Source organism: Loxodonta africana, chromosome 4 (assembly GCF_030014295.1).
Source record: "Loxodonta africana isolate mLoxAfr1 chromosome 4, mLoxAfr1.hap2, whole genome shotgun sequence".
In the NCBI taxonomy this organism is placed as follows: domain Eukaryota; kingdom Metazoa; phylum Chordata; class Mammalia; order Proboscidea; family Elephantidae; genus Loxodonta; species Loxodonta africana.
Window position 1 is genome coordinate 139,483,613 of NC_087345.1, and position 15,357 is coordinate 139,498,969.

At 39.4% G+C, this 15,357-nt stretch overlaps 1 protein-coding gene across 5 annotated transcripts in view; it reads left to right on the top strand.

Moving 5' to 3' along the window:
- Window positions 1-15,357, top strand: part of WNK1 (WNK lysine deficient protein kinase 1) — a 163,113-nt gene that overhangs the window by 125,303 nt on the left and 22,453 nt on the right. For 2 of the 5 annotated variants that reach the window (XM_064284758.1, XM_064284761.1), the window contains 12 exons: window positions 938-1,396; window positions 2,092-2,373; window positions 3,056-3,153; window positions 3,266-3,428; window positions 4,204-4,320; window positions 4,656-4,829; window positions 5,037-5,094; window positions 5,230-5,352; window positions 6,044-7,449; window positions 8,521-8,604; window positions 13,394-13,477; window positions 14,123-14,183. In XM_064284758.1, the coding sequence (XP_064140828.1) occupies window positions 938-1,396; window positions 2,092-2,373; window positions 3,056-3,153; window positions 3,266-3,428; window positions 4,204-4,320; window positions 4,656-4,829; window positions 5,037-5,094; window positions 5,230-5,352; window positions 6,044-7,449; window positions 8,521-8,604; window positions 13,394-13,477; window positions 14,123-14,183 (3,109 nt within the window). The remainder of the gene's footprint in view (window positions 1-937; window positions 1,397-2,091; window positions 2,374-3,055; window positions 3,154-3,265; window positions 3,429-4,203; window positions 4,321-4,655; window positions 4,830-5,036; window positions 5,095-5,229; window positions 5,353-6,043; window positions 7,450-8,520; window positions 8,605-13,393; window positions 13,478-14,122; window positions 14,184-15,357) is intronic. The other 3 variants (XM_064284760.1, XM_064284763.1, XM_064284759.1) reach the window with 2 other exon arrangements.

Below are 15,357 nucleotides of genomic sequence, written 5' to 3' on the forward strand. Positions count from 1 at the left end.
GGTTAATATAAATGAGTACAACTAACAACAGTGACAATCCAAAAATGTTGAACATTTAGCTTTATCAGTCTAAAATAGATTTGACAGGTATTAGAACTAATGAGTTAAATACATGAATCTTAGATGATACTCTCTAGAATTGTGTCAGTTTATATCTAATCTTCTGAGTTCGCAATTATGCTGTATTTTCATGTAGATTTCTGTACTTTGTCCCCCCTTATAGCCTACTGACAGTAAGTCATAATAAACTCTTATATGGAATGGTGCTTTTTCTAAGTAGTTGTTCTTTTAATCCCTTGAAAACTACCCTGCAGGAGGAGGTATGCTCTTCTGAATAATCTTTCTTCAATTTTATCTTTGATACTTGTTGTGCTTGTATGTTGTTGTTATCATGTTTCATTGCATTTGAGATGTCATCAGTTTTAAGATATATCCCAGTTTCACAGATGTTAAAAAGATGGGGGCCAGGGACTGCATCCTAGAATCAGTGAGGTATGGTAATTATGTCTACTTGTGTAGGGCTGTGTTAGTTAGACTTAAGAATTGTAGAAGCAATATAGATAAAGTCTAACTCCACGGGGAAGGAATTAATTTCAATTGTAATAGCAGTCATAGATTTAATGACAGCGAACATGTTTATGGACTATGGTATGTGAAATATATTTCAAAGCTTTAAAAAAAAAATGCTCAAGGAACAGTTCTCTTTTTGTTGTTGAATGATAAAGCATTAGCAAAGTATTCTGCAGTAAAAAGTATGGAACAGTAGCCAGTCTGTCAGCCTTTTTGTCTCCTGCTATCCTTTCCCTATTCTTGTATGCATATTAACTTACACTAATGTATGCTGGGTTTTTTGTTTTCTTTTTGGCTAATATATAAATCCTGCTTTGGCCATCTTTCTTAAAAAGTCTATCTGTTTTGTTTTTCTTTACCTTCTCAGCTTCCAGTTTCCCAGCCAGTACCAACTATCCAAGGGGAACCTCAGATCCCAGTTGCGACACAACCCTCAGTTGTTCCAGCCCATTCTGCTACTCATTTCCTCCCTATGGGACAGCCACTCCCTACTTCCTTACTCCCGCAGTACCCTGGCTCTCAAATTCCCATATCAACTCCTCATGCATCTACAGCTCAGACAGGTTTCTCATCCCTTCCCATCACCATGGCAGCTGGCATTAATCAGCCTCTGCTCACCTTGGCTTCATCTGCTACAGCAGCTGCAATCCCAGGGGGATCAACTGTGGTTCCTAGTCAACTTCCAACCCTTCTGCAGCCTGTGACTCAGCTGCCAAGTCAGGTTCACCCACAGCTCCTGCAACCAGCAGTTCAGTCCATGGGAATACCAGCTAACCTTGGACAAGCTGCTGAGGTTCCTCTTCCCTCTGGAGATGTTCTGTACCAGGTATTGTGCTAGATAGCAAAAAAAAAAAGAGGGTATCAGAGGGTTCAGTTCTAATAGTATATTTTCAAGGACTTAAAAGGCTACTAATTATCAGAATACCTGTCAATAACAAAAGTTGTTGGTCTCAACTAGAGAAGTAAAAATAGTAAAATTCTGGGCAAGGATAGGGCAGTGGTGTCTGATGATTCCTGTCCATTTATTTCAAGACACTTCTTGGGAGGAAAGTGCTTCTCTAAGTATTCAGTGTAAGCTGACTGAATGCTAGATATGGCTAATAGTAGAGTACATCAGGCTATTTTTTTTATAGTTAAAATAGAGTAACCAACTTCGTAACAATAAAAAGCTTCAGGATTTAGATGTAGAAGCATGTCATGATATGACCAGATTGACTGATACCTTGAAGATTTTTTGCATTTGGCCATTCAGAATTGGCTAGAGAGTAGATATTTTTCTAGAAGGAACTGTCAAATCTATTCCTATTTATATTATCTCCAGGAGGGGAAAAACCAGTAGTTTAAAGTATGATTGTAGGGTCCTGTCCCTTAAATTGGAACCAGTCCATCATTAAATTATAGAAGGAGTGATTGGGCTCCTGTTCTTCTTTGCTATGTGCTTTTTTTTTTTTTGCATGTCTTGCTGTTTTGCTAATTTGATGACCCAACCTGCACTAACTACCTTCCTCATTTCTATCACAGGGCTTCCCATCTCGACTGCCACCACAATACCCAGGAGATGCAAATATTGCTCCCTCTTCCAGCGTGGTTTCTGTTTGCATCCCTTCTACAGTCCTATCCCCTCCCATGCCCACAGAAGCGTTGGCTACACCAGGTTACTTTCCTACAGTGGTGCAGCCTTATGTGGAATCAAATATTTTGGTTCCTATGGGAGGTATAGGAGGACAGGTTCAAATGCCCCAACCAGCAGTGAGTTTAGCACAACAAGCCCCCTCTGCATCCTCCCAGCAAGCAGTTCTGGAGGTAAATGGAATTACTGCATGTTTATATATAAAACATAAATATCATGGGATAAAAATGACAAGAATCATAGGCTCCTTTGGTTTAGAACTAATTTGGAGACTATTTTAAACTAACTTCTGAATGACTTTTTCTTACAGCAGAATGAAATGCCAATGTGGGGGCCTTGTTGCCACTGGCTGTTCTGTTGGGAAGTGAGTGTGCCTTGGAGAAGATTAACCCTGTTAGCACTTCACTTCTCTAGCTAGTACTTTAGCCATGATTCTTACCTTTCACAAACTTTTGCCATTGGCAGTCATAAGAGTATCTTATCCTGCTGTGCTCCCAGCAATCATTTTTGCCCTACTGGGAGGAAGTTCTGAATCATCTTTGCACTTTGCTCTGCCTGCACTATTGCACAGTTCTGGTAAGATGCTGGCTGCATGGCAAGTTGTAGTTTCACACTACCTAGCAAATACGTTGGCTGATCTCACCATGCAGTCTGTACCAAAGACTAGCTTTAGAAACTTCTTTTGGAATTTTAAGACCACTGTCTCTAATCCTGAATATTAAGAATTACTGGTGAGTTTAGTGCTTCTGTGACTTAAGGGAGGGATAAGAAAAAAAAGGAGTAGCTTATTGGGGATGGTGAATGATAAATAAAATATATGATTACCAAGATTCTAATTATCCTTCCCATTCACAGAGCACCCATGGAGTCTCTCAGGTTGCTCCTCCAGAGCCAGTTCCAACAGCACAGCCACAACCTACCCAGCCTACCACATTGGTCTCTTCTATAGACAGGTATATAAAACTAAAATTCTCTTCCTTCCTTGACCGTTAAGTAGAATGGTGTAAAACTTCAAATCTGTCAGACCTTTAAATCTCATATTATAAATCAAACTTTTTTTTTTAGTGCACATTCAGATGTTGCTTCAGGTATGAGTGATGGCAACGAGAATGTCCCATCTTCCAGTGGAAGGCATGAAGGGAGAACTACAAAACGGCATTATCGAAAATCAGTAAGAAGTCGCTCTCGTCATGAGAAAACTTCCCGCCCAAAACTGAGAATTTTGAATGTAAGTTAAGTATGCTTCTTTATGGGCTGCATAAAATTAAAGGAATTTTACACTGAAAAGGGTTTTACCCACTGCCATCCAGTCAGTTCCAACTCCTAGCAACCCTATAGGACAGAGTAGAACTGTCCCATAGGGTTTCCAAGGAGCACCTGTTGGATTCGAACTACCGACCTTTTGGTTGGCAGCCATAGCTCGGATTTTAGAGGTCATCTAATCCAGTTCCCTCACGTCATAAAATAAAGATACCTAATCTTTGTGTGATAATATAGGTAACACTTCTCATTTAATCTTCACAAACCTGTCTGAATGAATATCACATTTTTCAAAAAGAAGAGATGAAAATGTAGCTCATAAAGCTATAACAAGGCCAGCAGTTAATATCATTTAAATATTTTTTCAGGCTCAGGTGTATTGATGAAAGTTTAGGAACTTTTGATTACCCAAATGATACTCTAAAATTTCGTATTTCTGTGGTAATATTTACTTTTTAGAAAGTGGGTAGGAAGCTTTAATGTGCAGAAGAAAGATGTTCATTGCCCCCTGACTTTACATTGCTTCAGTGGAAGATGAGTGAGTAGCCGAGAGGCTGATATCTTCTCAAACGGTTTTCTTGCAACCGGTTTAAGAAGCTAAGTGCCAGTGGTCCAGGGAAAAATGATAACATTATGCTTTCTAATGCGGAGTTCAAGTGATAATCTGCATTACTTTCTCAAATTTGGTAACAAAGCTGTGTATGGTCTTCTGAGATGTAATACCTTTTCTTTTTTTCGTTTAGGTTTCTAATAAAGGAGACCGGGTAGTAGAATGTCAGTTAGAGACTCACAATCGAAAAATGGTTACATTCAGATTTGACCTAGATGGTGACAATCCTGAGGAGATAGCAGCAATTATGGTATGTCTGCATTTGGAGTTCCAAATATTGCCTTAGTACTTGATCTTAATATCCACCACCATAGACAAACATACAATATTTTGTAACCCTTTTTTTTGGTAGTTACACATTTATTTCAATATAAGTAGTACATCTGACTTTTGATTTACAGATGGTTTTGCCTAGGATATGTCTAACTATTAAAGTTCTTAAAAACGGAGGAGCTAATTAAATACCAAATAAATAATAGTACAAGTGGTATGCAGATAGGGCAGAAGCCATGAAAGTGGTAGTTGAATGACTTAAAGCTAGAAAAACATTGCACTAATCAGACTGACAATGCACTTCTTTTACAGGTGAACAATGATTTTATTCTAGCAATAGAAAGAGAGTCATTCGTGGATCAAGTGCGGGAAATTATTGAAAAAGCTGATGAAATGCTCAGTGAGGATGTCAGTGTGGAGCCAGAAGGTGACCAGGGACTGGAGAGTCTACAGGGAAAGGATGACTATGGCTTTTCAGGTTCTCAGGTAAGTTCACTATTCCCAAAGTAAAGCTTTGTTGTCTTTAAATATTTTCACAGTGCTAAATTTTCCATGCAAAAAGTCCAGTGAGACCACATTGTGCTGTCACTGAGATAATCAAATATTTATATTGTCTTTGCATGTAGAGTTTTGCTTTGCCTAATCATTGAGATTGCATTTGAGAATGAATTTAATCATTTTTGTTTGTTGTAGAAATTGGAAGGACAGTTCAAACAACCAGCTCCTGCATCGTCCATGCCACAGCAAATAGGTGAATTACTTTTCTTTCCATATTTGCTCTTACCATTAAGAAGCTGTGTGCTAATAAAGACACCTTGAAGCCCCATGTTGGTAACAAGATATATAATAATAATTCAGTCAAGTGATTTGCTTCTTTTTTGGCTAGGCATTCCTACTAGTTCTTTAACTCAAGTTGTTCATTCTGCTGGAAGACGATTTATAGTGAGTCCTGTGCCAGAAAGTCGATTACGAGAATCAAAACTTTTCACCAGTGAAATCTCAGATACAGGTAAGGACTTGATTCTGCCATACACTTACACAAACCCTACAGCATCTCTGCTATGTTGGAGGCTTGGTCATCAAGCAGTAGTTCAAGTGGTGACATAGACAATAAAGAAGAGTAGAAAATTGAAACTGGAACATATAATGGAAGGAAATAGTGAATAGAGAGGATTATAGGAAAAAAGCCAAGAAAGGGCAGCCACATTAGATATAGCCTGGTGTAGTATGTCTTTGTTTCTCCAGTTAGTATTATTGGATACACTTTGAGGTTATGCTGTGTTGTTTCAGACGTAGGTATTCATACCAAACCAAAAACCAAACCAGTTGCTATCGAGTCAGTTTCAACTCAGGGTGACACAGTGTCCTTATGTGTGTTGGAGCAGAACTGCACTCCATAGGGCTTTCGGTGGCCTTTTTTCCAAGGAGCCTTTGGGTGGGCCCAGACCACCAACCTTTTGATTAGCAGCCGAGTGCTTAACTGTTGTGACACCCAGGGACAGATACTCATAGAAGATAACTTACTTGGATCAAACTACTGTTTAAAACCCTATCATTTCCTTGAGAGGGACTCTAGACCTTGCTGGTATGTGGCATGTTGGTAATCTAAAAATAGGTTGTTGGGGCAGTCATTTGACTCTATCCCTTTAAAATGCAATGATTCTTATTTTTTCATTGTTGTTTTTTGTTTTCTTTTGTAGTTGCCACCACTGCATCTTATGGCCCTGAAATGAACTTGTCACACTCTGCTTCATCTCTTAGTCTACAACAAGCCTTTTCTAAACTTAAACATGCCCAAATGACAGAAGGACCCAGTACAGCACCTCCAAACTTTAGTCATACAGGACCAGTATTTCCAGTAGTACCTCCTCCCATGAGTACCATTGCCGGAGTCCCAGCCACAGGAGCAGCCACACCATCAGTATCAGTCCCTGCAACTAACATCCCTCTTACTGACATACCCACATCGGTAATTCAGTCTGAGGTTACAGTGCCCACTGAAAAAGGGATTAGTGGGGTTGTAATAACTTCAAGTGGTCTCCCTATACCATCTGTATCTGAGCCACCAATACTTACCGGTGTGGTTTCAAGCGTCACAGTACCTACAGTCGTCTCAATATCTACAACATCCCAGTCAGTTCTGACCCCCACATGCGTGAGCATTGTTTCTACTACAGGCACTCTCCCATCTATAACAGTTTCCACAACTTCAACCTCTGCAGTGGGTAGCACTGCTGTCCCAGGTGCTAAGCCTCCAACTGTATTATCTCAGCAGGCTGCAGGCAGTACTACTGGAGTAGCCACTTTAACATCAGTTTCTGCCACCACTCCTTTCCCAATCATAGCTTCACAGCCATCCCTTCAGCTTAGCAGTAGCAGCTCTGCTCCTACTCTAGCTGAAACAGTGGTGGTTAGTGCACACCCACTAGATAAAACATCCCATAGCAGTGCAACTGGGTTGGCTTTGTCCCTCTCTACACCATCCTCCTCTTCCTCCCCTGGAGCAGGAGTGTCTAGTTCTGTTACTCAGCCTGGTGGGGTACATCCTTTGGTCATCCCATCGGCTATAGTTTCTACTCCTGTCCTTCCCCAAGCAGCAGGGCCTATTTCTACACCCTTATTACCCCAAGCACCTAGTATCCCACCCTTGGTACAACCTGTTGCTAGTATGCCTGCCGTACAGCAGACACTAATTCATAGTCAGCCTCAACCAGCTTTGCTTCCCAGTCAGCCGCATGCTCACTGTCCTGAAATAGATGCTGATACACAACCCAAAGCTGGGATTGATGACATAAAGACTCTAGAGGAAAAGCTGCGATCTCTCTTTAGTGAACACAGTTCATCTGGAACTCAACATGCCTCTGCCTCACTAGAGACATCACTAGCAGTAGAGACCACTGTCATGCCAGGCATCCCAACCACTGCTGTTGCACCAAGCAAACTCGTGACTTCCACAACAAGTAGTTGCTTACCGCCAACCAGTTTGCCATTAGGAACAGCTGGTTTGTCAGTGGTCACACTTGGGCAAGTTTCTACCCCAGTCAGCACTATATCAGGAGTGAAACCTGGAACTGCTCCCTCAAAACCACCTTTAACTAAGGCTCCGGTAAGATCGTCAGAGAGAGTCATTTTTAAAGGTGTCTTGCTTATAGTAGGCATTCAGTATTTATTAAATAAATTGATTGAAGGTGGTTTTAGAATGTTATATACCTTGAACACTGGGTTTTTTGGGCATTGAAATATGGTGGGATTTTGGGGGTTAATTATACTGTACTAGTTTCTAAGAATGTATTATCATCAGTAAAATACAAACATTTCTTTCTAATTGATTCAAACTGAATATAATCTATATCCCAAAAGGGAGCTAATTGCTTCTATCAGCAGTTCACAATCTTTGTTTCAGTGAGAATGAAACAAATTTTCTGCTTTGCTGTAGATTATACAAATGTACAATTTTGGGTTTATAAAAAAATGGGAAGTTGGTGATAAAAATTAATACAGAGGAGAAAAGAATCTAATCTTAGGAATAAAATGAACTGTATTCTCTAATTCTGCTGTGGTGGATTTCCTCTCATTCTGCCATTTCCAGCCTCTCTAATCTTCTCCAGATAACAAGGCTGTGTTTTGTCTGGTATATTCTATGTTCCAGTCATCTTTCTGCATTGCCATTGATAAAAGATTCTTTTTATTGTGGGGTAATATAGAGGCTTCACTCAGACAAAATAGAAATAGCTTAATGGTATTAAGAGTTCTGATGCCCTTTCTTACCAGACTTGCTCCTTGCTTAAGTAAGTAACCAACTGCTGATGTTTTCTTTTCTCAGAAAAATCTTGCCTAAGTAAAAGCATGTAACACAGTACCAAATAAATGACTCAAGAATATCTATACTGTGCCTCTTAGGTACATAAGGCCTTTGTTCTCTATTTTCTATGTGAAATACCCTTTTACTATATTTTACTTCTCCTTTTATAAATGCGTTATGGTAACCCCTTTGACAGTAGCGGTGGTTCTAGTGTCCTTTATGTGAGGCAGATACCGGAGTATAACCCAGGTGACAAGCTTGCCTTGACTGGGTATGTTTCACTCATGTGCTTCTGCATTCAGATGAGATTATTTGCTCTTTAGTATGCAGTCTCCACTACTCATATCTCATAGACTTTCTCTTCACTGTCTGTAGGTGCTGCCAGTGGGTACTGAACTTGCAGCTGGTGCTCCACCCAGTGAACAGCTGCCACCCCTTCCCGGACCTTCACTAACTCAGGTACCCCAAGACTTGGCAGAATTTTGTTCTGTGTCCTGCTTTCTTTCACAAAACTTTTTTAAATTCTCCATTGCATGATCTTGGCTTCTAGCTCCCATTTGGCTTTGACTTGGTAACACCTTTTGTTTATAACAGTGTCGCTAACGGGGGGGAATAGTGGTGCTAGTCACTTTTTGTTTATAGAAATGGCAAAGGTGGCACTGAATATGGGTGAAATTAGCACAGCATGACTTATGTAACTGATGTCAGTAAGCTGTACATAGGGAAAACGAATGAATGGGCAAATGCTAGGTTATATATGGTTTTGCAGTAATAACAACCACCAAATTGGGAGGGAGTGGCTACAGATGCTGATACTAATTAGGCATAACTGGTCACCTCATGGGATTAGTTCTCTTAGTTTGGAGGCTTACTGCTGTGGTCTCATGGGACAGTCCAGTGAATTGGAATAGTATAGTTCTTAAAGTTCATGTTCTACCTCCTAGTGTGGTCAGTGGTGTCTGGGGTCTTAAAAGCATACGAGAAACCATCTAAGACACAACTGTTGGTCTTTATTCATCTGGAACAAAAGAGAAAGAAACTCAAGAATTAGAGACAAAACTCGACTACAGGACTCGTTGTCTATCTGAACCGCTGCCTCGTCTACCTTGAGACCAGAACTAGCTGGTGCTCGGCTACCACTACTGAATGTTCTGATCAGGAACACGACAATGAATCCTGATAAAAATGGAAAAAAATATGGAACAGAACTTCAGATTCTTAAAGAATCCAGACTTAGTAGACCTGTTGAAGCTGGAGGAGTCCCTGAGGCTGTGACCCTGAGTTGCTATTCAAACCTTGAATGAAACTATCCCTTGAAATCACCTTTAAACTAAGTAACAGTTTAGCATAACAAGTAAAAATTGTCATCCTTGAGTACTGAGTTTCTTTAAAAAAAAAAAAAAAAAACCTATACATACACACACACACATTTTATAAAACCAAGGGGTCAACAGCTATGTTAAGGCACAGGCGAGAAGATTCCCCAGGGGAAAGGGGCAGCGAATAAGTAAATCCAAGTGAAACAACTAGAACAGAAATATTGAGAATGTTGACACAATGTGAAGAATGTAACGAGTGTCACTGATAATTATGTCTACAAACTGTGGAATGGGAACCAGTTTTTCTGTGTATATTTTCACCAAGAAAAAAAAAAAAAAGTGTAGCTGATGACCGAGGCCCTGCTTAAAGTAAGAAGCTTCATGATTCTTTTATTTGTAATTGTCTCAGTTAGCTAGTGCTGCTATAACAGAAATACCGCAAATCGTGGTGAACAGAAATTTATTTTCTCTCAGTTTAGGAGGCTAGAAGTCTGAATTCAGGGTATCAGCTCTAGGGGAAAGCTCTCTCTGTCAGCCCTGGAGGAAGGTCTTTGTCTCTTCTTAGCTCCTGGGTGATCTTCATGTGGCTTGGCATCTCCCTTCTCCCATCTCTGCTTCTCTAATCTGCTCTTTTATATGAGAGATTGACTCAAGACATACACCCCACACTAGTCCTGCCTCATTACCATAACAAAGACAACCCATTCCCAAATGGATTGTAACCACAGGCATAGAGGTTAGGATATATAACACATTTTTGGGGGAACACAATTCAATCCATAATAGTAATGTTGCTATAAGTCACCTAGGAAACATTAGATGCTACAATTTTTTCATATCTTATGAAAAAAGGGCAAAATTGATACTTTCTTGTTGTTGTTAGGTGCCACTGAGTGGGTTCCAACTCATAGCGTCCCTGTGTGCAACAGAGTGAAATACTGCCCGGTCCTGTGCCATCCTTATAATCGTTGTTATGCTTGAGCTCATTCTTGCAGCCACTGTGTCAGTCCACCTTATCGAGGGTCTTCCTTGTTTCCACTGACCCTGAACTTTGGCAAGCATGATGTCCTTCTCCAGGGACTGATCCCTCCTGACAACATTTCCAAAGTATGTAAGATGCAGTTTCACCATTCTTGCTTCTAAGGAGCATTCTGGTTGTACTTCTAAGACAGATTTGTTCATCCTTTTGGCAGTCCATGGTATATTCAATATTCATCGTCAACACCACAATTCAAAGGCATCAATTCTTCTTCAGTTTTCCTTATTCATTGTCCAGCTTTCCCATGCATATGCTGCGATTGAAAATACCATGGTTTGGGTCAGGCGCATCTTAGTCTTCAAGGTGACATCTTTGCTTTTCAACAGTTTAAAGAGGCCCTTTGCAACAGATTTACCCAATGCAATGCGTCTTTTGGTTTCTTGACTGCTGCTTCCATGGCTGTTGATTGTGGGTCCAAGTAAAATGAAATCCTTGACAACTTCAATCTTTTCTCCAATTATCATGATGTTGCTCATTGGTCCAGTTGTGAGGATTTTTGTTTTCTTTATGTTGAGGTGCATTCCATGCTGAAGGCAGTGGTCTTTGATCTTCATTAGTAAGTGCTTCAAGTCCTTTTCACTTTCAGCAAGCAAGGTTGTGTCATCTGCATAATGCAGGTTGTTAATGAGTCTTCCTCCAATCCTGATGCCCTGTTCTTTTTCATATAGTCCAGCTTCTTGTATTATTTGCTCAGCGTACAGGTCAAATAGGTACGGTGAAAGACTACAACCCTGAAGCACATCCTTCCTGACTTTCAACCAATCAGTATCCCCTTGTTCTGAACGAACAAGCACCTCTTGATCTATGTAAAGGTTCCACATGAGCACAATTAAGTGTTCTGGAATTCCCATTCTTTGCAGTGTTATCCATAATTTGTTATGATCCACACAGTCGAATGCCTTTGCATAGTCAATAAAACACAGGTAAACATCCTTCTGATACTCTCAGCTTTCAGCCAGGATCCATCTGACATCAGCAATGATATCCCTGGTTCTACGTCCTCTTCTGAAACCAGCCTGAATTGCTGGCAGTTCCCTGTCGATATACTGCTGCAGCCGTTTTTGAATGATCTTCAGTAAAATTTTGCTTGTGTGTGATATTAACGATATTGTTCTATAATTTCCACATTGGATTGGTTCACCTTTCTTGGGAATAGGCATGAATATGGATCTGTTCCAGTCAGTTAGCCAGGAAGCTGTCTTCCATATTTCTTGGCATAGACGAGTGAGCATCTGCTTGTTGAAACACCTCAATTGATATTCCATCAATTCCTGGAGCTATGTTTTTCGCCAATGCCTTCAGAGCATCTTGGACTTCTTCCTTGAGTACCATCGGTTCCTGATCATATGTTACCTCTCGAAATGGTTGAACATCGACTAATTCATTTTGGTATAATGACTCTGTATTGCTTCCATCTTCTTTTGATACTTCCTGCATCGTTTAATATTTTCCCCATAGAATCCTTCACTATTGCAATTCGAGGCTTGATTTTTTTCTTCAGCTCTTTCAGCTTGAGAAACGCCAAGCATGTTCTTCCCTTGTGGTTTTCCATCTCCAGGTCTTTGCACATGTCGTTATAATAGTTTACTTTGTCTTCTCAAGCCTCCCTTTGAAATCTTCTGTTCAGTTCTTTTACTTCATCAATTCTTCCGTTTGCTTTAGCTGCTTGACACTCGAGAGCAAGTTTCAGAGTCTCCTCTGACATCCATTTTGGTCTTTTCTTTCTTTCCTGTCTTGTCAGTGACCTCTTGCTTTCTTCATGGATGATGTCCTTGATGTCATTCCACAACTCGTCTGGTCTTCAGTCACTAGTGTTCAATGCGTCAAACCTTTTCTTGAGATGGTCTCTAAATTCAGGTGGGATGTACTCTTAGATATTATAACTTCTATCATTTGTACTTTTTTTTTTTAATAATTTTTATTGAGCTTTAAGTGAACGTTTACAAATCAAGTCAGTCTGTCACATATAAGCTTATATACACCTTACTCCACACTCCCACTTACTCTCCCCCTAATGAGTCAGCCCTTCCAGTCTCTCCTTTCATGACAATTTTGCCAGCTTCCAACCCTCTCTACCCTCCTAGCTCCCCTCCAGACAGGAGGTGCCAACATAGTCTCAAGTGTCCACCTGATACAGGTAGCTCACTCCTCATCAGCATCTCTCTCCAACCCATTGTCCAGTCCCTTCCATGTCTGATGAGTTGTCTTCAGGAATGGTTCCTGTCCTGGGCCAACAGAAGGTTTGGGGACCATGACCCCCGGGATTCCTCTAGTCTCAGTCAGACCATTAAGTCTGGTCTTTTTCTGAGAATTTGGGGTCTGCATCCCACTGATCTCCTGTTCCCCCAGGGGTTCTCTGTTGTGCTCCCTGTCAGGGCAGTCATCGGTTGTGGCCGGGCATTTGTACTTTTGTAGAATGGTAAAATTGCATCTTAAGTATGAGGTTAGGTTCTAAACCATTGTGGAAGTAATAAATTTTATGTGATCAAAATTAAGTTTGAAAGTTTCTTGGGAAAGGCACTACATTGATGTACCCTTTTGCTGCAACTCCAGTGTAACCAGTTTTTGTCTTGAATGTTTTACATTTCTTTCATTAACCACCCAATGAAGTAATTGGCATACATATATATGTGTGTGTATATATATATATATATATATATAAAACACACACATATGTATGTATATATATGTAGAAGAGTCATATTTCATGAAAAAAGTGTACTGTATCTCTCAGTAGAAAAATCACCCAGCTTAGCAAGAGGTAACATTATAAGAGGCAGTCACTGCTGTATCTAAAGCATAAAATAGTGTGCCCTGTATAAGTTGATTATATAACAGTGACTTGTGAAGATGCCGTAGGACTTTACTTACTGCAGTTGTTTTTGTTTAGTCCCAGCAACCTCTGGAAGATCTTGATGCTCAGTTGAGGCGAGCACTTAGTCCAGAGACTATTGCAGTGACATCTGCAGTTGGTGTAAGTTTCAAAGATTACTGAGATTTTCTTTCCATAATCCTAATTTACTATATTTCTGGAACATAAATTGCAACCTGAACTGTTATTAATACCTTTAACAGCTTTTCAGAGGAGTCCCTGCTGTTCCACTCAAGAGAAATGAGATAGATTAATGAAAGACTAACACTGACCCTGTAGTGTAACTATGAGAAAGATCTTATTTCAAAGATACTTTTTTATCTTCTGTCTGGTTAGAATTATATCACAGATTAATCAAATGGGTTTTGTTATCATGCTTTAGAGGGGAGTGTACTTTAAGTTTGAAGTTTAACTTTTTCCTTTTTGGCTTGTGAGACAGTAATGTTCTGATGAAAATTATCTTTCTATGAATGTCCAAGTTAAACGCTTAAATATTCTGTAAGAAAAATTAAGAAAGCAATACAGAAGGGTTAAGACTCTAAATTTCTTTTAAAAGCTGTCTTTACATCAGACTTGTGTTTTAAAAAAAAAATGAAAGAAAAGGAAGTGCCCTTGGGCGTAAGTGTTTTTTCATATATACTATGTATCTGCCCTTTTACAAAGAACGGAGGAAAGGCAACAAGGACAAAAGTTTGAGAGTGACTGAAGCTAAAGATTTTGTGGTGTCTGTGTGTATGTGTTTTGCAGCCTGTGTCCGTGGTGGCTCCAACAGCAGTTACGGAAGCAGGAGCACATCCTCAGAAGGATGGTGAGAAGCATCCTTCTTCTTATATTATTACTTCCCGTCCTGCCGGTAGTTGATTATAGAGATTACTGTTGATACATTCTTGAGAATATAGGTGTTTTTGAAATTATTGAGACAAACATTTTATGTAATTCATGACTAGGGAGTATTAATGATAACTGTTAGCTAGAGTACTGAGAAATCGATGTTTGTTATTTTTGGAGGGTATGAAGAAGGTAACGATAGTTTTTTTAGCATAAGCCACTTTGTTATGGGCTAGACCAGATCCTTGCTATAAGAGATTATGAAATTTGAGCATATTTTAAAGTTAATTTACTGATATCCTCTTGGCTTTTGTGACAGTGCACATTTAGAGATAGAGATAAGTTTGAATGGCCTAGACAGTAGAAATACAAATATAAGATTTCAATTGATCAGTTTAAACATTTTTTTTTTTTTTTTAACTATTTTGGGCGTTTTTAGAATTGGCATGTACGTAAATAGCTCTCTTTAGAAAAATTATCCATACGATCAAATTAAATATGTGAGTTTCCATCATTGTGTTTAGTCACATCAGCTAATACTGTTCTGAAATTTGTTGTGAATCTTTTCACTATATTATCTATCAGTCTCACATACCCTATTTGTTGTGTTACTTCAGAATCTTTTCTATTCAAAAATGAAATAGTTAAAATGTGGACACAGGAAATCCAGGGCGGAAAGAGGGAGCCTGCCGTCGCATTATAGGGAGAGCAACTAGGGTCATGTAACATTATGTGTATGAACTATTGTATGAGAAACTAACTTGAGCTGTAAACTTTCACCTAAACCACAACAAAAAATAATAATATGGCTATGTTCAGTACAATTTTTATTTACAAAAACAGGCAGTAGGCTAGATTTGTTCTACGGATCATACATAGTTTGCTGACCCTTGATATAGAGGAAGGTATTCTTAAGTTTAATATACAACCCAGAAGCCAAAATTGATTTAAAATTTTTGCATGGGAGGAAAAAAATTCCATTAGGTCCAAAAACATAAAAAACTAGAGAAACATACACACACACACACATCACAAAAAGGACCAGTTTTGCTAATATAAAGAGTTCCTGTAATTCAACATGAGCCAAAAAGAATCAAAAGATACAGAAGAAGAAACTTTGCAATAAAAATATTTAACTAGACATACCATTTTTT